General features: G+C 40.2%; 1 protein-coding gene across 10 annotated transcripts in view; it reads left to right on the plus strand.

The window, feature by feature from the left end:
- The window catches only part of ASPH (aspartate beta-hydroxylase), a 188,147-nt gene that overhangs the window by 64,209 nt on the left and 100,147 nt on the right, over window positions 1–23,791 (plus strand). For 8 of the 10 annotated variants that reach the window (XM_075920632.1, XM_075920638.1, XM_075920633.1 and 5 more), the window contains 10 exons: window positions 7,224–7,313; window positions 9,520–9,594; window positions 10,071–10,232; window positions 10,817–10,882; window positions 11,605–11,649; window positions 17,548–17,586; window positions 18,505–18,543; window positions 22,323–22,364; window positions 22,947–22,991; window positions 23,408–23,440. In XM_075920632.1, the coding sequence (XP_075776747.1) occupies window positions 7,224–7,313; window positions 9,520–9,594; window positions 10,071–10,232; window positions 10,817–10,882; window positions 11,605–11,649; window positions 17,548–17,586; window positions 18,505–18,543; window positions 22,323–22,364; window positions 22,947–22,991; window positions 23,408–23,440 (636 nt within the window). The remainder of the gene's footprint in view (window positions 1–7,223; window positions 7,314–9,519; window positions 9,595–10,070; window positions 10,233–10,816; window positions 10,883–11,604; window positions 11,650–17,547; window positions 17,587–18,504; window positions 18,544–22,322; window positions 22,365–22,946; window positions 22,992–23,407; window positions 23,441–23,791) is intronic. The other 2 variants (XM_075920630.1, XM_075920631.1) reach the window with 2 other exon arrangements.

Consider the following 23,791-nt stretch of genomic DNA (forward strand, 5'->3'; position numbering starts at 1 on the left):
TAGTAATAGAAATAATTTTCTTAAAGTATGAAATGAAAAATTCAGCAGTTTAATATAAGATTATTATTTTCTGCATCTGCTGTATGGTTTGAAACTTTAGTACTAAACTTGGATCTAATTTTGTTTAGTTTTATAGATGTATTAATAGCTTTAAATTGCCATCCTAATTAACAAGTAGTTAGGCATCAAGAGATCTTTCATCACAATTATTTCATTAATTTTGTTATGGTTTAATTAGAATAAAAAATAGACTGCTAGCTATGTGAGCATTCGATGGGCAGAGAGAAAAGAGAGAAAAATAGTATGGGATGGTATTCTTAGATTATTCACTTTGGAGCTGCAATTGACATTGAGTTGTGTAGATAACTTGCCCAAAATTGGTATTCCACAATCTAAAAATGGTGCTCTTAAATTAACATTTTTCCTTTTTTAAATGGAAATCTGAAAAGTAAAAGAAGCAATCAAAGAACCACTCAAGAAAACGAGAGAGAAAGAAGCGTCCAGGAAGAAGGAAAAAGAAGTTGAAGCAGAGAAAAAGAAAACCATGGAAGGAAAAGATGGTGCTGACCGAAAGGATAAGAAAGTTGTTGAGGTGGCTAAATTGAGGAAAGAGTCTGACAAGGGTAAAAAAGACAAAGCCAAGGAAAATGAAAAATCAGGACTAAAGCATCAGGGGAGACTGAAAAAATCAGCCACTGAAAAGGAGGTTACCCCTTCTAACTTAGAGAAAGACAAACTAACTAAAAAGATAGCTAAAATCCCTTCAGGAGTTTCTGAAAATTTAGCAAAAGAAAATGAGAAGAAAAAACAGCAATAGGAATTTGATGGGGAAAGAAACATAGTGCTTTGGTGACATAATTTAGTGTATTAGTACCATAATTTTTCTTAAAGCCATTAGTGTGAGTAGAGGTTATGAGACTGCTTCTGTGTGCGTGCATTTGTAAACACAGCACAAAGAAATATATCGGCTGTGGAGCTCAAATGTGAACATAATGTATTTGATGACGAGTCCTGTACATTAAAAATGGTTGGTGTAGCTTTGAAATCTGACTTTGCATACAGTCAAATCCTTAAATATATGGCTCTGAGTTTGTAGTAAAATTTTACCTTTTCCTTGTAGATATGTGAAAAGTGCAAAAACTTTGTGGATCATATGCAAATATTTATTAATGTATTACTAGAGGATAATCTGGACATCACCTAAATGGAGAAAATTCCTGTTGTAAGACTCTTAATTCTCATTTCATTAGAAAGTATGCAAACTAAGGATGGTAACTGGCTGTTAATTTACTAGTCGAGTTGTTGATGGAATTTCCATCGACTAGTCGATAGACACTTCCGCATTCCTCCTTTGAAATGTACAAGAGCCCCATTTCGAAGGAGGAATGCAGAACTCCATGTGCAGCCTGGAGCCAGCATGAAGTCCCACTGACTCGGGTTGCATATGGCCATGCCATCTTTGAAATGTACAAGAGTCCTCAGCGGGAGCTGTTGTGCATTTCAAAATGGAAGCACCCTTACAGAGCCCGGGGTCAGCAGGAGACTCTGCGCTGCCAATTTGAAATGCCATGCGGAGTCCGGGGTCAGGTGGGGACTCCCCAGCTGACCGCGGGTTCCACGCGGCTGACCCTGGGCTTTGCGTAGCACTGTTGCTGTGAAACGCCGAAAGAGCGTTTCAAAGGAGTGGCGCCACACAGCTGAGCTGGGGATCAGCTGTGCGGTGCTGCTGCTTTGAAGTACCTCTCTTTTGTCCCCCTTTGCTGCCCCTATCTGACAGAGGCAGCAAGGGAGAGAGGAATCAACTAGTCATTAACATCCTTAATGCAAACTCTGATAAAAATGTGTTTCATTGACGTCTATAATTTGATGCTTTTGAGTGTTGTAATGTATTTTAGTGGTCCTGTGACCATTTGTTTGTTGTTGCTATTATTATGCTAAATTACTGTAGACTTCATTTTTGTCTGAAACTTTTATTAGTTTACTATAGGCAAGATTTTCAAAGTTTTCAGCATCCTAAATTGTGGGGGAAGGGCGGAGGGAGACACAGATTTCAAAAGCTAGCATGATTCTTCTCAGTGGAAGCTTCTGTATGCTTTCTACTTTTGAAAATCTGGACAGTTACTGAGTTGTCTAAATGGCAGTTGTTGCATGCTGCTCAAATTTTTAGGAAGCTGATATTGTACCATTATCTGTATTTTGACTGGACTGTAGTAGAGAGCTAACTTGTGTATTGCAGCCACTAATAGAATAACTTATTCCTACAATAATTTTAGGTGTTCTTTTTCTATAGATTAGCTCACTTTTTGAATTGGGTGCTATTCTTGTTTTTAGCAATGAACAGTGTGAAGTATCGCAGTCTTATTAAGTGGAGTAAATAGGATGTTACAAACTGTCTTTAGAAATAGTGTATTACAATATGTTACAAAATCTATACTTAATTCATAGTTGGCATATTATAAGATACTTTATAAATCCCGACTTTATTGAACAGGAGACCTGATTTTATGCTGAATGAATTGCATAATAAAGTTACAAGACTAAAACAAAATCTGAAAATGATACTCAAGGGTCACTCCTGTAGTACTGAAATCTCACTAATTACTTTCTAAATACTTGGAAAATGAAATAAAGTACATACACATTGATCAGGGTACATTTTAGAAGTTATTAGCAAAAATGTGAGAATTAATATAGAAATGTCTCAGAACAACTCTGGAAAAAAATAATCTAAACCTCTTTTGGAAATGGAGATTTGCATAACAAGCCCAGACTTCTCCTAAGTTTAAGTTTCTGTAACAGCATTAACACTTACATTGTAGGCTGTTGGATGTGAAGATAAATATTTTATCAAGAAATACTTTTGTTGTAATTAGGTATTTAAAGTAATGTTATTGGCAAATTACACCTATGTCCCACAGTATATGGATTGAGGGTGTACACATCAACATTTTTTTCGTCTGATGCAATGAAAAGTACACATGGAGAAAGACATCAGGAATGCCTCCACTCTGTTCCAGTATTCAAATGACCCTATTGCAGTTAACAGCATCAATTATTTTACATTGCTTTTTTTCCTCTCCTTCTGGGTATTTGGAACAGAAGCCTCTGTATACAAAAAAAGCAACTTTCTAGATTTGAAATAAAAAAATCTTCAGTGTGAATAAAGCTGTTACATACTTATACATATTCTTATATATTTTTTAAATGGCACACATTGAGTGATATTGAGAATTAACCCTCCTTCAACCCCCCCAAAAAACCCCAAAACAAACAGTTCATCCTCTTAAATCCCGCTCTTACAAAGATTATACACATGGAAAGACTCATTAATTTCACTGGGATTATTCCCATGCATAAAGTTAAGCATGTGTGGATCTTTGCAGCAATGGGACATTAGTTAAAATGCAGTTGTTTGAAAGCAGCTTCATTACAATTTCTGATGTAGTTCAGACTATCCTCTTTCTCTAATAGTTAATCTAATTTTTTTCTGTAAATACCAATATGTATATAGTTTTAAATGGGATAAACATACAGGATCATGGTGTTGTGAAAGGTTAAATCACACTCTCGCTCTGTAATCTAATACATGGGATTGGGTCTCAAAACATCTTTCATTAAAATCAAACATCTAAATCCATCAGAGTTGTTTTTATATAAAGGCATATTTAAGAGCTTCAAAATAAAATGTGCAGAGTGTTTCAATCAGGGAAATTCTACTTACAAGGAACATCACAACAGAAGATGGTTCAACATTGTTTGCCTTCTTTTTGGAAGATGTTGATGTTGATCCTTTGTCATATTCTGAGGTCATTTGTCACTTTGTCTTGCATAAATATGTGGCAGTAGAGTGACCCAAATGATGTAGTCAGTTTTTTTAAAGTTGCTTGGTTTCCATGTATATAGTGTGTGTGTGTGTGTGTGGGGTGGAGGGGGGGGGGGGGGGAAGACAAATATGTAATGCTCATCTTTTTAGCTTTGGATTTGCGGATCCGCAGTTACGAACGGGGTTTGCTGCCCGTCTCCCTGGTCTGCTGGAGACCAGCAGACCAGGGAGACGGGGAGCAAAGCCGCAGAGCACGCGGGCAGCGGACAGCCCAGACGCGCCGCGGCTGCCCCGCTGCCAGCGTGTTCCGCGGCTTTGCTCCCCATCTCCCTGGTCTGCTGGCGCTACTGGACCAACCCGGCAGCACCCCAGCTGCTCTGCCCCAGGCGTCCTGATTCAGCCACTGCTGGTCAGTTTCAGCAGTGGCTGAATCAGGACGCCTGGGGTAGAGCAGCTTGGGTGCTGCTGGGTTGGTCCAGTAGCGCCGCACAACCCAGCAGCACCCAAGCTGCTCTGCCCCAGGCGTCCCCAAGTCAGCTGCTGCTGAAACTGACCAGCGCTGACTATAGGAAGCCCGAGGCAGAGTTGCTCTGCCCCGGGCTTCCTGGAATCAGCCACTGATCAGTTTCAGCAGCAGCTGACTTTGGGACGCCTGGGGTTCTTAAGTTGAATCTGTATGTAAGAACTGGTGTCGAGATTCAGCCTGTTGAAACTGATCAGCGGCTGATTCTAGGAAGCCCGGGGCAGAGCAACTCTGTCTCGGGCTTCCTGTAGTCAGCCGCTGGTCAGTTTCAGCAGCAGCTGAATCTGGACGCCAGTTCCGACTTACATACAGATTCAACTTAAGAACAAACCTACAGTCCCTATCTTGTACGTAACCCGGGGACTGCCTGTAGTTCACTTTGGAGCAATCTGTTTGTTTCCTGATTTGCCATTGCATAATTACAACACATCTGTTGCTCTGCCAGTTTATACTTAAAGACAAAGGGAGAACCTGAAGCGACGAAACCAAAACATAGGCACATACTTTAACATGCATTTTGTGCTCTGTAGATCTACCAAGATTGTAAACTGTTGATATTTTGAAAGATCTAAATCTGAGATTTTTTTTCTAGACTCTGTAGTAGAAGTCTAAATTGCCTTTTTAAAAATGAGTAGAAGTTAGTATACAAAGTGATGAACGGCAGTTTTTTAAATAATCAGGCTTCAGATATTTTAAGTACTGACTAATTTCAGCTGTGCTTGTGACTATTAGATCTCACAGAGCTGCTGAACTACTTGGTCATTTCTCTGTCTTAATTGTTCATTTAGTATCAATTTTGACTAAGTTCTGTTGAAAATAAATTTAAAAACCTATATAATCTAAGATGTCTAGGAACACTGGAAGTTTTGTTGAGTAGGGATGTTAGAGTGTAACAGTTTAACGGATAAGCCCGTGTTTATTGGTTAATGATGTCAGACTCAGCTGGCTCCTGGAGAGGAGACTTCCCAGTGGCAAAGGAAGCCACCTCCCTGGGAGCCAGGCTGACAGGCCCTGCTCCTGGGAAGGTTTCACAGGTGGCTAAGCTTTATACTGCAGAGCCTGCAGCTTGTAACCAATGAGATTTTCAGCAGTTACATGGTTACCTGTTTTAATCATATTTTAACATCCCTAGTCCAGATTAGGGATGTAAAGGGTAATTGATTACCTGGTAAGCATTGTCCTACTGCCATATTTACTGGTGTAACCAGTTAACTGGTGTTCCAGCCCAGTCGGGCTTGCTGTGCTGCAGGTAGGGGGCTGTTCTAGTGGCTCCCTGCCCACTACACAGTGGGCCGGTTAATGGTTAAATGTATAGTTCTCTGGTTAACATATTAAACCGGATTTTTACATCCTTATTGTTGAGGGACCTAAAGTTTTCACTGCTCCTTCCTTAAGTTGAGACATCAAAAATTAGTCCTATTAATGAACCCTGTTCAGGGAGTAATGTTGGATTTCGTTAATCATAAAACAAATCTGATGTATAATCAATTTCAAATCTTATGAGTTTGGCACTTTAGGAATGTTTTTATTAATGTGAGAGAATACAATTTTAAGTGTTTCAGTGAGAACAACACAGGACATGTACAGATAGATCTTGTAGTGTGGTTACTGAGTAACAATTCTTTTAGAGCGTGCCTACACAGCAGGGCGTAACTCGAAATAAGATACATAAATTGAGCTATGTCAATTGCATAGCTGATTTTGAAATAGCTTATTTCAAAATTGGGAGCATCTACAGAGCACTAATTTTGAAATAGAGCACTCTTCCTCCAACTTCCCTTACTCCTCTTACAGTGAGGGTTACAGGAGTACGAGTAAGAAGTCCTTCAGCTTGACAGTATTTTGACATTAATTTTGAAATAACTGCCTGCTGTGTGGAGGTGGACTAAGTTATTTCAAAGTAATGCTAGTCATTTTGAAATAATGTTGCTGTGTAGATGTCCTTATAAAAACAGAAAATTTAGGTTTATTGTCAGGATATTTTTCTTGATTGTTCTCAATATAAGTGGTTCAAACCTTTAACTTGTTACTTTCTAAAACTTAGCATAAGGAAGTTTAACAAATCTGCACTGGACACATGAAAGATGGGACTAGTTGGTCTTCTCACCTAGAAATTCTGTGATCCTTTTAACCCTGATGCTGATCACTGTATGTTTACAGCTCCTTTGTTTTCATCATGGTGAGATCCAGAGACACTTATTTAATTTAGACAGCAACTCTTCCTACATTAGGGGAACCTTTATCCCAGAACTTTGTAATTGTAGTTTTGCTGTAGTACTTATGGACTTGATTTGTGGACTGAGAACTAAAGGATCAATTGCTGAATCCAAAGGTAAAGCTATGCTCATAGCTTTCTTTAGAATTTATTGAGCTATTTTTATAAGCCTATTCAATTGTAATGAACTATGTGCTATGACTGTTTTTAGAGGAACTCAAGATAAGACAACCTTAAATATCACACAAACACACCTATTTCCAAATATTAGAAAAGGGTGAAGTGAAAAGAAATATCTGTTTTTATTAGCATATAGTATTTTGCAAAACCTATGAATGCATAATTGTGATGTGTTTAAATCATTGTGGATTTTGTTCAATAAACTTAAACCAATAAAAGAAGCTTGGGCATCTTTACCCATTTTTCTAATCTCATGTGTATATATTCTTATTCATGTTGAGAGGATTAATTTTTGTCTTTGCAGAGAATGTACTCTTAAGTAACTTAGAACAGTATATTTCTAGAATAGATGCTGAGGTGCTCACACTGTCCACTGAGGTGCTTTGATTTATTGACAATAGAATCAAGATGATCTCATACTGAGATATAATGAAATCAAGACCAAAAAAGCCTAAAGTTAACTTTATAACTGAAAAATGCAGGACTTAAAGAAAGATCTGTCCCAGCACAGTCAACACCAGCAGAATCTGAGGAGTCCATTCAACCTGCCGAGCAGTCATTCGTTACTTCAGGTAAGGTGTCTGCTAAATTGCACATGAAAACATAAGGCACACAGTACACTTGAATTATGGTTTGTGTCTGTTGATGTAATGTATGACCTTTCATTACAGATTAAAAAAAGTGTTCTTTCTGTTCCCAGCAATTTGCCAATTATCTTAATTTCAGTTTACTGTATTAATTTAGTCAGACTATTCGGCAATCACTAAATACTCAGCACTGATGTTCAGCACTAAATATTACACCTATTCAGTTTTTCTTGGCTCAGACAAATTCTTCAGGTTGAGCAACTGTGGGCTAGGCTCTGGACAAGGACTTCCTTTCTGAAAAATTAATCCATTTTACGAGTAATATTCTAATCTTTTGAGAAGCTTAAATTGCTCAGCTTGACATGAATTTGTTGTATATGCTCAGTATGTATAAAACTGAAGAACCAGATGGTATTGAAGGCTTATTGGTTTTACTAAGACTTATTAGTTAATATTTTGTTTACCTTTTGTTATGTTTAAATTTCAAATTCAGAATAAAATTCATGGAAAGATTAATAAATTAGTATTTTCTTTCCATATCTCATCTTTAAATATATAGGTAGGGGTGTGTGTGTGTGTGTGTGTATCTTTATAGATACACACTTCATAATATGAAATTATCTTCAGTTGATCGAGCACTGTATTTTTCTGAAATTCTAAATTGAAATCCCTGGACTCATCTTTCTGGAACTTAAAATGATCTGATGACTTGAAAATGCTCAACCTTTATCCAGACTCTGTGTGCTGTAAGAAGAAATAGTATCTAGAGTAACAATATGTGCCAAATAATGAAAGCGTAGGGAGATGCTATTGTGCATACAGGTGTTCATAACTTGCTATCGTCATTAAAATTGGGTATTCTTGTATTCACCTTGTAGTTGAGCACAAAGTGGTGAGGTGCATCTTGGATGTTTTTGGTTTAGCCTGTGCACAGTAAGTGACTTAGGTGTATATGCACATATGCAGTTGCCCATACCTAACTGTGGTAATCCGTTTGTGTATCCATCACATGGAAGATGAGATGATAAAGGAAGCAAAAAATAATATTGGAAAATATTGTGTTTTCACAGTTATGGAGCTGTAGAATTGCTGCAATAAGAACATAAGAATGGCCGTACTGGGTCAGACCAACGGTCCATCTAGCCCAGTATCCTGTCTACCGACAGTGGCCAGCACCAGGTGCCCCAGAGAGGGTGGACCGAAGACAATGATCAAGCGATTTGTCTCCTGCCATCCCTCTCCAGCCTCTGACAAACAGAGGCCAGGGACACCATTTTATCCCCTGGCTAATAGCCTTTTATGGACCTAATGAGAGCCAATTAGCTGAAACAATTTTTAATATAGATGGGGGGGATTGGGGAGAAGGGAGAGAGAGTGGAACAAAGGTTTTACCATAAGTAAATGGGTCAGAAATAGGACAGTTGTGTAAAAACATCAAGTACTTGGAGGTCTTAACATTGGAGAAATTGACACCACTTGCCTGTTATTTTTACAAAAAAACCCACCTCATTATCTTGGATAGTATTTTGCTGTTCTACAGCCTGACACACAAACACCATTGCCCATAAGGTAAGAGTGTTTTATTTAAGGGATTTAAAATAATGTAGGTTTTGAGAACCATTAAAAGTAATAATGAAGTGGGTAAGATACAGAGCTTTGCTGCTACTTAAAGCTGTTTTAAATTCTTTTCGGTGCCTGCCATTTTAATTTTTAAAAGGTATGTGGGATGTTTTGTTTTTGTTTTTTGTTGTGTATGTTGCAGTAAATGTTTCTGCATAGGTTGAAACCAGAGAGTTCTTGATAATTACTATATGGCAGCTGGAATGCAATTATCTGGAGTCAGTAGTGATACTGTCTCCTAAAAATATACAGAAAAGTTAATGATCTTGACATACTAAAGCATAAAACATAGGCTTTCAGTTAATCTTCAGTAAAACTGTGCTAGAAGCCTGGCAAATCTTTTGGAAGCTCTTCAGTTTTACTGTTTAAAAAACGCAACCTGTTTTATCTCACATCCTACCTCAATCCAGTTAATTAGAGGTGAAAGGAAAACTACGGTCAATTAATATGGTCAAGAAGTTGCTTTACTGAATATGTTCATCTTTTTACTACAAACTAATTTCAATAGTTTCAAAATATAAACTTTGTTGTGCTTTTCACCTATCTTTGACACATTTTATAACCCATTTAGAGCACAAGAAGGTTGAAGCAGAATTAGAAGAGGAAATCCAGTCCATTCTTCATGAAGCACTTCATTCACAGCCTGGTATGACTTCAGACAATAAGTCACTGGGGAATTTATAAATAGCATACAAAATTGAGAGAGATTCTTGATGATGGTGCACAGCATTTCCTGTCAACCCTATGTGAGAAGATAGCCAGCAAGTTGTTAACACCCTTGTGGTTTAGAGGACAAAGCCTGATGATTGGCTTGATTTTTTTTCAGAGGTTCTGAGTAACTTTGCTCCTATTGACCAGTCTACAAATAATGTTTCAAAATTTTGCATCTTGCCATAGCAAGGAAGGATAGGGATGGTGCCATGTCACAATGGTTCTCCCTCCTAGCTGTTTCTCCAGTGGATTGATGTACAGGCATTTTAGAAGTACATTCTAATAAGAGCCTACTGAATTACTGGACCTAAGAACTACTAGAGATAAATGGAATGTGGATTATTTGCTGGAACTTTAATTCAGGGGGTGCTAGGTATGGTGTTTACGTCTTCTTTACTTATTGTTAATCAGGAGAAAGGCATGAGGAAGGTACAGAGGAAGAATTAAATGATGACCAACTGGAGAAGGATGAAGTATATGAAGAAACTTTTGAAATTCCTACAACAGATGACCTTTATGTAGCATTAGAAGATGAAATGCCTGAAGCATCTGAAATACCCCCAGTTCAGGAAGGTATCTGAACCAATGAAAATGTTTCTAGTTGATTCTTGTAAAAATAATAAAATTATTATAATGGAAATTCCTAGTATAGCAAGAAAGAAATTCTTATTGATGTTTTTTCAGTCCTTTCTTTTGTGACAGGCTAGTTACTGCATTTGTGTACAAACCATTAACTGAGAACAGAACAGGTCAATATTCACAAGCAAATATGCTTCTGTTCACCTATCAGAGTGTACATTGCGATTTATTAGATGTATGTAATGCCTGCCTTTTAAGAGTGTGACTCAGTCTAAATTTCAGTATGATATAGATCAGTGACAAATGTTAAAATTAAACAAAAGCTATTCCCAAATATAAATATTTTGCAAATCAAAACAAAATTAGTGCATTTTAATTACTACCATATTAACTGATCCTATTGTCTTAAGCTTTTTTTAAACAAGATAATTTTTTGATTCCTTTAGATTTTTTTCATTCTACCTACACATTGTTTTATTCTTCAAATGGTCTTACTGTGGAAATTTACGGGCTGGGTTAAAGCCTATTTGAAATTTGACACAATAACTGAAAATAATTCTTTCGTTGTTGTTGCTCAGAAACTGACAGTCACAATCAGGTAGAAGAACACGGAGTACGTGAGCCTGAAGAAGTTGATATTCCCGGTACAAATACTTTTTTTTTTTCTTAATGGCACACTATTTTTTTTGCCTTACTGATGAAAATAAAAACAGAAAAGTAAAATAGATGTCACTAATCTAATGTTAAAACAAGGAAGGAGTCCTGTGGCACCTTAGCGACTAACAGATTTATCCGGGCATAAGCTTTCGTGGGGAAAAACCCATTTCATCATATGAATTGGAGTGGAAGTTACAGAAGCAGGGGTATAGATAGCAAGGAAGAAGTTGCTTATGTTAATAAAGCTAATTAAATCAGGGTAGAAATGGGTCATTCACAGCATTTGGTGTGGAGATGTGAATATCCAGAGAGGAAATTTTTTGTAATTCATTAACCACTTGAGATCCTTATTCAGTCCTAAGTTGATGGTGTTGAATTTGCAAATGAATTGCAGTTTAGCTGGCTCCTTTTGTAATCAGGTTTTGAAATTTTTGTTAAATTTCTCAGCTCATTCTCTTGTTGTCTTAGTCTGTCTATTCATAAAAAAACATGTTCTGTGTGGAATTTTACTATCCGACATACATGAATCGAATCACAGAACAGATGCAGTTGCAGGGCCTCAGTTTGTTCATTCAGTTGGTTTGTTGTCCCTATGTTCACAAACATGTTGGGGGTTGTATGCAGTGATTGAGAGCAGAATATGGCCACTCATGAAAATAACAGCTTATTTCATTAAGTATGAAAAAACAGCTTATTTCTTACTTTACAGATCCATATGAACATTTAATGGATGTAGAAGAGCTAGAAGTTTCAGGTTCGTACACTATTAAGTTCTTCCTATTACAAATTATTTGTATTTTTTATATACAGGCAGTCCCCGAGTTATGTGGATCCGACTTACGTCAGATCCGCAGTTAGGAACGGGGCTTTTCACGCCCCAGAGGACTCAAGTGGCGGGACGCCCAGATGCGCCGCGATCCCGCCACCCGCGTCCTCCGGGGCGAGAAAAGCTGCTCCACGTCTCCCTGGTCTGCTGGGGGGGGGGGGGGGCAGCAGACCAGGGAGACGCAGAGCAAAGCCGCGGAAGTTGCAGGCAGCGGGACAGCCGAGACGCGTGGTCGAAAAAACTGCCGCGTTCTTTCAATTTACTGGTAAAAAGTATTATGTTCCACCCAAGGGATCTGAATTTCTCTTTACTCACCCAATACCTAACTCTTTTGTGCTGGAGACTACACAACAGAAAACCAAACAGCAACAATGTCAGTCCACTCCATTGGACCATGATTGCAGAAGACTTGACTCCTTTGTTCGCAAAATATGCGTGTCTTCCACTTTACAATTTTGCATTTCTAAATATGCGGCTCTATTAAGCAAATATGACTACAGAAATTACACCAAACTTAACGACTTTATCGCAGATATTCCTGAGGCTAAAAGACAACAGTACAAGCGTTAGTATCAGAGGGTCACACGATTGCCAGAACAGCATTGCAAGCTATTGCATGATTGATAGCAACAGCTGTAGTCATGAGAAGGGCTTCATGGTTTAACTCTACTCCCTTCCCCAGAGAGATCCAATCTACAGTAGAAGATCTTCCTTTTGACGGTCAGAAGTTGTTTGGAGCTAACACCGATGAAATTCTCCATTCCATTAAGGATTCCAGAGTTACGCTTCATTTTTTAGGAATCCACAACTGGGCAGAAGGCAATAGGAGAAGACAATATAGGTATCAGCACTACCCAAGACCGTAATATCCTCTATATGCTCAACATTACAGCAGACAAGACCAACTCCAACAGAAGAGGCTGAGGCAGAATTCAATGATGCCCTTCTTCTACGAACTCACAACAGTTGCAGCAGTCCAGTTAGCAAATTTGAATATCAGTTTGAGGGTCGTAAGAGCCTCTCACCTATTCCAGCGGCATCATCACAAGAAAACTTGTTCCATCATTGACTGTTACCCTTCTTCAACAACTGGCAATGTATAACCTCTGACAGATGGGTCCTCCAGGTAATTGAGAGAGGCTATCTTATTCAGTTGGTGTCTACCCTGTTTACACCCCACTTCACAGTCCTCCTACAGGGACCACTCTCACTGGATTCTACTTCAAAAGAGGTAGAGCATCTCTTGGACATAGATGCGATTGAACCAGTTTCGAAACAATTTAGGGGCAAAGGGTTTTACTCCCATTACTACTTCCTGATGGAAAAAAGATCAGAAGGTTGGAAACCCATCTTAGACCTCTGGGCACTCAACAAATTCGTTCAGAAAGAAAAATTCAAGATGGTAACATTTGCCACTATATTACTGGTGATGGAACAAGGTGATTGATGTTAGTCTCTCGACTTGCAAGTTGCATACTTGAATATTTCCATCCACCCTGCTCACTTAAGTTTTCTTTATTTAAGATCATTTCTTCTTAAGATCTTCATTTCTTTGTAGATTCTCAACACTACCAATACAAGGTACTTTCATTCGGATTCTCTATGGCCCGAGGATCTTTCCAAAGGTTCTGAGCATATCTGAGAGAGCAAAGCATCATCATATTTCCTTTCCTGAACAACTGCTGCCTCAAAGCACGCTCACACATTTCGTGACGATCATTGTCAATCACAATACACCTATTCTGACACCTCACCCTGCAAGTGAATGATGCCAAATCAACGCCATCTCCTACAGAAAAGATACAATTTATAGGGAACATGCCTTGACTAAACAAGGGCTACCACATTCCTCTCTACAGACAGTTTACAAAAAATTTTGGCCTTGGTGAAAACCTTATGATCCAGTTTCCACACATCCGCATTCAAATGCCTTTGGCTGTTGGGGCACATGACAGCGTACTGTTTCGTTGTCAACAATACTTGCCTTCACATGAAATGTTTACAGAGCTGGCTGGGGCACGTTTACAGACCTATTACCCAAATCCCTAGATCTCCTAGTGGTAGTAAAGGAATCCCTACAGTGGTGGTTGAATCCACAGAACCTTTGTTCCGGAGTTCCCTTCCACCCACCAGAACCATCTGTCTCTATGACAACAGATGCATCTCATACAGGATGGGGCACGCACCCATGACATCACACATCCCAGGGTCTGTGGTCCAGCAGCGATAAGAACCTACATATAAACATTCTGGAACTCCATGCGGTCAGGAATGCATGACCAAATTCCTCTCGTTCACTGCCAACAGTCACGTAAGACTGTACGTAGACAATGTTGCAGCAATGTTTTATATAAAATGTCAAGGCGGAGCACGATCTCGAGCACTTTGCACAGAGGCCATAGCACTTTGGAACTGGTGCCTGAAATACAACATAAATATTATTGTGGTGCACCTTCCAAGCACCCTGAGCGCAATGGCAGAGGCATTCAGCAGAACCCTTCCGACCGAACGTGAGTGGCCACACGCATTGGCAGACATTTTCCGACAGTGGGGTCACCCCACCATAGATCTATTTGTCACGCAATCCAACAAGAAATGTTGCCTATTCTGTACCAGGGCAAGCATCAGCAAGGGATCAGTGGGAGATGCCTTCCTCATCAGCTGGTCATTCCATCTAACAAACGCGTTTCCTCCTATAACCCTATTGAATAAGGTAGTCCACAAGACAAGGAGAGACAAAGCCCACCTAATACTTATAGTCCCAGCATGGCTACTCCAACCATGGTTCCCCTTTTAAAGGCGATGCCCCGTGCGTCACCGATCCATTTACCTTACAGCAAGGATCTCCTTCATCCGGGCCCTCACGCCACCCAACCCACCCTAACCTCCACTCACTACACCTAAATGCGTGGCTTCTGGATGGTTCTCTGAGCTAGAATTGACTTGCTCAGAACAAGTACAGACAGTCCTTCTACGCAGTAGGGCACAGAACTACTTCAGACTTACTTTCAGAAATGGAAGAGATTCTCAACGTGGTATGTGCGCCACCAACTAGCACATTCAACATCTTCCTTAACTATCTTTGATTACCTTCTGCATCTTAAACAGGCCTCACAGTAAGTTTCATTAAAATTCATCTTGTTGCTATTACTGCCTTCCACTCTAAGATAGATGACTCATCCATATTTGCACGTCCACTCATTAAGAGGTTTTTAAAGGGTTTTCAGGCACTTTATCTGGACATCAATCCACCAACACCACTGTGGGACCTGAATTTAGTACTGAACGCTTTAACTCGGCCACCTTTTGAATCAATGGCCACCAGCTCACTATTACATTTATCCATTAAAACTGTTTTCCTCATATCCATTACTTTGGCGAGATGGGTGGGAGAGGTCGCAGCCCTAATGTCTGATCACCCATGCACCACCATTTTTAAAGACAAGGTCATTTTATGTACCTATCCCAAATTCCTTCCTAAGGTATACTTATCCTTCCACCTCAATCAGACAATACACCTTCCCACCTTCTTCCCCCAATCGACAATGCCAGTTCCTTCAAGATGAAAATGCACACCTTGACCTGCGCAGAGTGCTTTCTTTTTACCTGCAACAAACTAAACTTTTTGAGCATCTCCAAGACTGTTCGTGTTGATAGCAAACCACAATAAGGGCCAGGATGTCTCATCGCAGTGGCTTTCCCACTGGATTTCAGATTGGGAACAACAGAGCTTGATACAATCAGAGGTGCCCCCCTCCAGACAGAATAATGGCACACTCATCCAGAGCCATGGCTACCCCTCAATACCATTCCTCCGCAGAGTACCTACAAGAGACATTTGCACAGCTGCTACATGGTTGTCTGACCACAAATTTGCAAAGCACTATGCACTTATCCAGTGTCCTCTCTCCAATCTGAAACTTGCTAAGGCAGTCCTTTCCATTGCATTTCTGCAAGATCCAAAGCCCCTACCTCCCTAACAAGAAATAGCTTTGTAGTCACCCAGTGTGGCACACCCATGGGGACATCTTTCTCTCTCTCGAAGAGGTTACTCACCTTGATAATAAGTGATGTTTTCGAGATGTTTGTGCCTGCGGGTACTCCACAACCCACCCTCCCTCCTCTCTATTTCGTGATTCTGGCCTTCTCATAGGCATTGTTCTGGGGTAGAGAAGGAACTGGGGGGATGGAGGGCTTGTGCATGTGCAATGCCTGCCATGTAAGAGCACGTGACTGCACACACATGCATGGTCCCCGGGAACACTGCTCTGAAATCTCCAATCTAAGGCATGACGGCGGTGCACCAACCTAATGTGAAGCACTTATGGGGATACTCGTCTCGAACATCAGTTACTATCAGCGTGAGTAACCTTCTCTTATCCACCATGTTCTCTAAGTTCCTTTGGAGTTTCTGTTTTCCAGGGTGTAGTCCCCTCGTTTTCTGTAAGTCTAACCATTGTTCATTTTTCCTCAATGTATTACCTTGCATTTGGCTACATTAAAGTGTTCAAGTGAGTCCAGTTTATTTGATAATCCCAATCCCTTTATATTAATGACCCGTCCTTATTTATGACTTCATCAGTCTTTGCTTTATCTGCAAACTGTATCGGTAAAGATCCTGCATTTTCTTCCAGATCTCTGATAGATATTAAATAGCACTAAGACAAGAGCAGATTCAGGAAAGGCTACACTAGAAGTATCCCCAGTTGACGAGTCCTAATTAATTATTTTTTCAATTGTCAGCCAGTTTTTAATACAATTAATATGCACCACTTTGTTTAGTACTATTTTTAATCAAAATGCCATTTCACATAGTATCGCATGACTTGCAGAAGTCTTAAATATACTGTGTCAGCTGTTATCTTTATCACCCAAACCCCTAATCTCATCTAAAAAATATATAGTTTGCAAAACAGTATCAGGTTCATAACTTTATCCTTTCTTTCATCTTGAAATAATTCTTACCCTGTTTCTGATACCACAAGAGAAATGAAGGGGGGGGGGGGGGGAAGTGTTGTCTATTAAGAAACATTTTGTTAAATACAAAAATCTTATCTTTTTTTTTAATGCTTATTTGCTTTATAGTTATAAATTCAATTCTCTAGGTTCCAATCCTACAAATACACATATGCTTCATTTGATTTATGGAAATAATCCCACCAAAGTTAATAAGGCTGCTTGCTCATGTGCTTAAAGCATCTGCATAAAATATTTCCATGACTGGGGACTCCTATTATAGAGTGTGGACATGGATACTTATTTATAAAACTACATTAGTTCTACATTTGAGATGTAGGCAAATAGTCAACTACCCATTGCACCCCACCCCTTGCTGCCTCTGTATCAGACGCAGCAAGCGGGTGGGGAAGCAGCAGGCGGTTCCACCAGCACCATCTCCATGGTGCCGTCTGCCCTCTCCCCTGCACTGCTGCGGTGGACAGAGGCTGCTCCAGATACCACAAGCAGTCTCTGTCCGCGGCAAGCTTGGGCCCACTGTGGGCAGCAGCCCCTGTTTGCTGCGGCCCAGGCCACAGCAGGGGTATGTCCCGGATCCAGTGCGAGCTTGGATTGAGCTGGGTTGCCTTCCTGTATCAACTAATCAAGTAGCTGATAGAATTTTTGACTACTCAATTAGCCAGTTAACTGCATCTTATCCCTATTAAACATAAGATTTCATGATTACAAATACTATTAGCATTCCTATCAGGAATATAATTGTAGTGGGGTTAAATGTTTATCCTCAGACTATTTTTGGTTATTGCTGTGTTCCTTGAGTTTTTGATCGATTATTCTAAGCAAAGCAAGTAAATGCATCTTTCTTTTTAGATGAATTAGCACTGGAAGATGCCCTTGAACATCATGAAGGTAGTGTACGAGAAGACGTCTTTTTATATCACGTGGTTAAAAAGTTGTATTTCACTGGGGGGAGAGTATCATTTCTTCTTAGAGTTTAAGGACTCCATCAACTTTTTCAGTATTTAAATTTATATTATCGTGTCCATCCATGAACATTGTATAACTGTTACCTTTAGTGAACATATTGATCATGATAAATTTGGCTTGTTCTGCCATTTTAATATTTCACCTTCTTCTTTTTTGTAAAACTAGACCCTCCTTTCACCTCACATCCCTTTCCTCAATGAGAGAGCCTGGAAAACATAAACTAAATATATTGGTCTGGATGCTCATCAGTTGATGCTTAACATCAGCAACATATTAGAACCGCTATGTAATAAATAGACAATTCTTAAAATTCTAATCTGCCTGACAGCAGAATAATAAAGCCTTTCAGACAATTAGTCATTCCTCTCCAAAGACTTGAAAGAAAAAAATGGCTCTTAAATTATGTATAAATCTATTCTGCATATCAACGATGATTGTTCTGAGTATTTATCTCTGCTTGGATCAGTGTCCTGAAATGTAACTTTTTCATCTTATCTGGTTGAATGAGAGAACCCTTTTTGAACATTCATAGAGCTCTTGATTTATTTATTTTTAATGGGACATTAATCCAGTTATGATTGCTCCATGTGTCCAGTTATGATTGCTCCATGTGCGGACTTCCCCCTGATTTTAGTAAAGGCTCTGTGCATTTAGAGCTGCTGCATAGACAGGCCCCAGAACTTTTATTGGGAAATACACTGCATACACTTCATTGATTAGATGCATTCCAATTCTGTCATCTATGTTTATCACATGAGATCTATGTTATGTTTTAGAATGCTTTGCTAAATCAGATCCCCTCCGAACTTTTGATTGATATTAGTTTCTTTTGGTTTTTAGAATCAAAATATGGAGAAGAGCCTGAGACTCAAGATACAGGTAGAGATAATACTATTATTTTGGATACCTGGGAAGATATTTTGGTTCATAAACATGTGATTAAAGTGATGTTAAACTGTAAATACCAATTAAACATTATAATATTTTAGTTTAAATTAAGAATAATTAAGCATTAAACTTTAGATACTACTTAGTTAATGCTACCCAAACAACTTCAATTTCAACCTACAATCCAGGTGTATTATTGTGTGGAATCTGAGTTATGTCAGAAAGTTGCAAATAACCTCAATCAGAATATAATTTGGGTGGTGGAAAAGATGGATTATTCTCTTCAGCTAATGGTTGGGATAATGAGACTTTACTTATGAACAATATTTTGAGGGCTAAGAGATGAAGCATGTTTTTTAAGATAATAGCCTCAAAGGGTTCTTATCCTTCAGGTCTCATCACTAAGAGACAGGTTGGGAACTTCAGTAACTCAAAGCTTCTTGGAGGGCTTGCTCTGGCAGCTGTTTTGTGGTAGTTTAGCACCACTCCCTTCCACTTACTGGTTTTGTGCTGCCTGCTACCATTACCTTAGCCCTAAAACCTTCCAAGCCATTGCTTATTGACAGCAGTCAGGTAAGGAGCTACAGAACGTTCAATCAAAACCATTTGGAGCTGCCACTAGTTGCTCTGCTTTGACCCATTAATCCTGCTTTCACCAGTAGAGGCCCTTCATTGGTCTCTGTACCCTCTTGGCAGCATCAATAAGTTTATTTTTTTGGGACTCAGTGTGCTATATTCAGGAATATGAGGCTTCTTTTAGGCCTTTCCACATGAAAAGAGGTGGTTGAAAAGATTCTGTTTAGATTTTGAAGATGGCAAATTAAGAATAGCCACAATGAAAGTACAGGAAGTCCCCGGGTTACATCAATCCGACTTACGTCGGCTCCCTAGTTACAAACGAGGGGGGGGGGGGGGAGCGCAGCTAGTGCGGGATGCCTGGAGGCCGCAGCCCGGCGCAGGGCTGGGTGTTTAACGGCGGAGGCGGATTCCCCTTTAAATCTCCCCGCCTGCCCCTCCCCCCCCGCCCCCCCCGCAGGTCTCCCTCTGCGCTGCCTGAATGGAAATGCCGCCGCCGGGGCGCAGCTAGTGCGGGGTGCCTCCCCCACTGTCGCTGCCTCCGGCGGCGCGGGGGGCGCTTCCCCCCAGCAGACCACGGAGACGCGGAGCTAGCCCCCCCCCCCCCCCCCAGCAGACCAGGGAGACGCGGAGCGGCTTTTCTCGCCACGGAGGACGTGGGCGGTGGGACCAACCCGGCAGCGCCCCAGCTGCTCTGTTCCAGGTATCCAGATTCAGCCGCTGTTGAAACTGACCAGCAGCAGCTGAATCGGAGACACCTGGGGCAGAGCAGCTGGAGTGCTGCCGAGTTGCTCCCGCAACGCCGCTCCTCGGCGCTAATGGACCAACCCGTCAGCACCCCAGCTGCTCTGCCCCAGGTGTTCCCAAGTCAGCCGCTGCTGAAACTGATCAGCGGCTAATTCCAGAAAGCCCGAGGCAGAGCAAAGCTGCTGCGCGACTCCCTGGTCTGCTGGGGGGAAGCGCCCCCCGCGCCGTCGGAGGCAGCGACAGTGGGGGAGGCACCCCGCACTAGCTGCGCCCCGGCAGCGGCATTTCCATTCAGCGCCCGGTGCATTGTGGGATTGGGCTGGGAGTCCCGTTCGCGGGAAGAGGCGGAGGGAGGGAGAGGAGTGAGCTGGTAAGAGGGAGACCTTGGGGGGGGGGGGGGGGGATGGTGGGGAGATTTAAAGGGGAATCCGCCTCAGCCGTTAAACACCCGGCCCTGCGCTGGGCTGTGGCCTCTGGGCGCTGCAGCGGCCGGTCGGGGCGCACGGGGCACACTTGGCCCCAGCTCCAGAGACCGGGGGCGGGGGAAGGGGATGCGAAGCGCCGCCGGGGCCACTTTAAAAAAACTCCCCGCGCCGAGGCCGACTTGCATCCAAATTCAGCTTAGCATACCAGTTCCGACTTACATACAAATTCAACTTAAGAACAAACCTACAGTCCCAATTTTGTACGTAACCCAGGGACTTCCTGTATCTAATATAGCAAATGTTATAGAGATGGTAGGTCATGAGCTTGTTTTCCCTGTCTCTCTCATAAGAATGAGACAGTTGGTTAGATTAAAAGGTAGCAAGATCACTTTTTAATTTTAAATTAGAATTGGCAAATTTAGAAAAGGAAATATTTTTTCCACACTGTGTATAATCCAAGAATAGAACTCATTGCTACAGGATATCTTCAGAGCCAAAAATGTCACAAGTTTCAAAGAGAGACTGGTGTTTATATGGATGATAATAATACTGACAGTTTAATTTGTTTTGATTAACTGTTTTTGGAGGAGGTTAAGGCTCCAGCCTTAAGGTTTAAAAAGAGTTAAGTCAGTGTACAGCCATTTCTGTAATTAAACCATTGTTGCCTATCCACATTATGCCTCTTTCGTTGGCAAAATGCATCCATAATAGCAGCTGTTGCATCGACACAGAGAACAATGTACCATGGATAGCTATCTCACTGTGCAACTGGCTGCAGGGTGGTGTGCTGTGCATTATAAACACAAGGCTATAAAAAGAGTTAATTGGAAGAAGAGTGCTATTTGGCTGAGGGAGGCCTCGAAGGAGCATTTTAACATGGAGACACTGTAATGGGTGCTGCTGTAGTGTGTTGAGCCTGGCATGGTTTGTTATGCTGTGCTGTAAACTTTGTAATGTTTGCTGGGTATACCTCAAAAGCAACATATTTTAAGTCACTTTTCAAAGTAGCACTCGATAATGTGACCAAACTGACATTGCTGAACAGTAACATTAGAAGTCCACAGAAGTGTATGTTGGGAGAAATGAGTGAAAAGTTGTGTGGTGAGGTGGGGTAGGTATCTGAGTGTGTATGTTGGCATATTGTGTGTCAAGTGTGGTTGCATGCCTGCCTGCCTGTTTCCGCTATCATGGGTTTCATAGGGTTCTGTGTTTGGCTGTCGTATTTAATCTCTGCAGTGCCCTTGGAAGTTAGATGTATAGGATGGGTGGTAGTATGTGTAGGGCATTCTTTGTGGTGCTGTCCCCCTGTGTCCCTACACTGATTTCTCCCCATAGATGCAGCCACAGATACATAGGCTCCTCTCCCCCACAGGCTCAGGAGAACCAGAAAAGCAAACAGGAAGAGCAGTTTCTAAAGTTCCTGGGGCTTTAAAAAATGAGGAGCAGTGCACAGCTATGAAGTTGGCTGTGGGACAGCAGAGTTCAAATGGTGGGCATTGTGGGATGATACTTGGAGGCCAGCTATGACAGTGTAAGAAGTTCTTTGTCTACTCTGATGCTGGGTACTGTAACTACATTGCAAAAAGCTCTATGCCTCTCATCAGGTTGGTTTTATTATATCAACACAGCAGATGAATTCAGTTGGCAGTGTGTATACCTGCAGTTTTATTGACAAAAGCTGCCTTTTATCTATAGAACTGTGTGGTGTAGACAGGGCCTACCAATAAAGGAGTTCAGAGGCAACCTGGTATTAGGAATAGATAATCCCAGAGCTGCCTAAAGCAAGATTTCATATATTTTCTGAAGCTCACACAGGACACTGAATATTGGGCTAGAATATGGACCAGTGGTACGATTCACTGTAGCAGCTCTTACCTATCTATAAAAGTAATAGTAAAAAAGAGTAGAGAGAATTGGGGGTAGGGGATGGGTGGATTGACTCAGGGTTAAATGTAGTAGTATGTTAAATGTATTTTTATGTGCACTTATGAAAATAATTTAAATAACATTATATCCCCTGAGTATATGCAGAACTGGAGAGTGGAAAAACAGAAGAAACTGCAGGTAAACTGCTTTAGGAGAGCAACCTTTAGATATAATTAAATCTCCCCAATGCCAAAATAGAGAGACAACAACCCCAACTACTATTTAGTGTTGTTAGAGCCAAAAGGAGTTGGTTTTTTAAACTAGGGCACAGTTAACTTAAAATTCACTCTGAAAAAACTATATTTTTAAGTAACATCCAAGGTTACCATTACTGAAAGATTAGAGAGTGAAGTTAATTTTTCTCTGCTTGTAACCAAAAATGTTTTTGGTGCATTTACAATTGCTGTATATAAGTAATTTCACTGTTCTGCCTGCCTAGCCAGTTGTTTGCCCATATTTTTATAGCATGCGGAAAAAGGTAATCATATTAAAAAATAGGAAAATGATTTTGTTGTATATCTATGAAATTTGGCAGAGAGATTCTAGGTCATGTTAATATCTAAAACTAATTTTAAGGCAATTAACTTGACAGGGTTTTGAGCTAACATCTTTTTGTAAATTACACTGTAAATGACATCTTGCTCATGAATTGTGCATCCAGATGAAACAGGTAATTTAAAAAAAAATTTCATGTATCCTTTGAATGTATCCCCATTGCAGGTAAAGAGCCTATAAATGAACACTACTTTGAAGAAAGCATACAAGGTGAAAATAAATACATTTGTTTTTTTATATTACATTAATATGGAATAATGTTAAATGAAGATTGGGACTCTTATCATATTGACATGATTACTTTCTCAGTCTTGTTAGGAATTTTAGCCTCTTTAAAACTAAGCACAGTTTAAATTAATCCCCACTGAAATAGGCTCTATGTAGACTCTCTCTTCTGCTCTGGATAATGCAAGCCTGTTTGCATTTGTTGTTCTCTTTCAACAAAATCATGTACTTGTTTCCATTTTTAAAGAGTATTAGAAATTTCTTAAAATTGGAGAACATTTTTTCTTCCTTAAAATAACCTTTTTTTAGCATTTCACATTTTATAAATGTTCTCTTTACATTTAGCTATGATGTTGGCTCAAAATAATAAATTTGAAACTAAGAAATGTTGTTCCCAACAGAACCACCTGAGGATGCTGAAAAGGAAGATGAAAGTGAGTATAAGCAGTTGTTTAAGCCCTTCTTTCAAAGAGATGAAAAGATTATTTTTCTAAAGTCACTTACCTTAATAAAAATAGAAGACACTTATTAAAAATGTAATTGGGTTTTTCCCCTGTTGCATATAATAGTTTTAAATAGCTAAGTTCCCTTGAAAAGTAAAATTTGTTAAAAATAAGCATCCTCCTTACCCCATTTATAACAAAAAGTTTATTAACCATTCAATTGCTTATTGCCTCTTGTGGATCTAAGATTCTGGATGTGGTATCTGAATTCCATGTAGTTTGTACATCAAAGGGTGTCCCTTTCCATTCTCCCCCACCTCAGAGTGGCTCTGTGAGCATCCC

Source organism: Pelodiscus sinensis, chromosome 2 (assembly GCF_049634645.1).
Source record: "Pelodiscus sinensis isolate JC-2024 chromosome 2, ASM4963464v1, whole genome shotgun sequence".
NCBI lineage: Eukaryota > Metazoa > Chordata > Testudines > Trionychidae > Pelodiscus > Pelodiscus sinensis.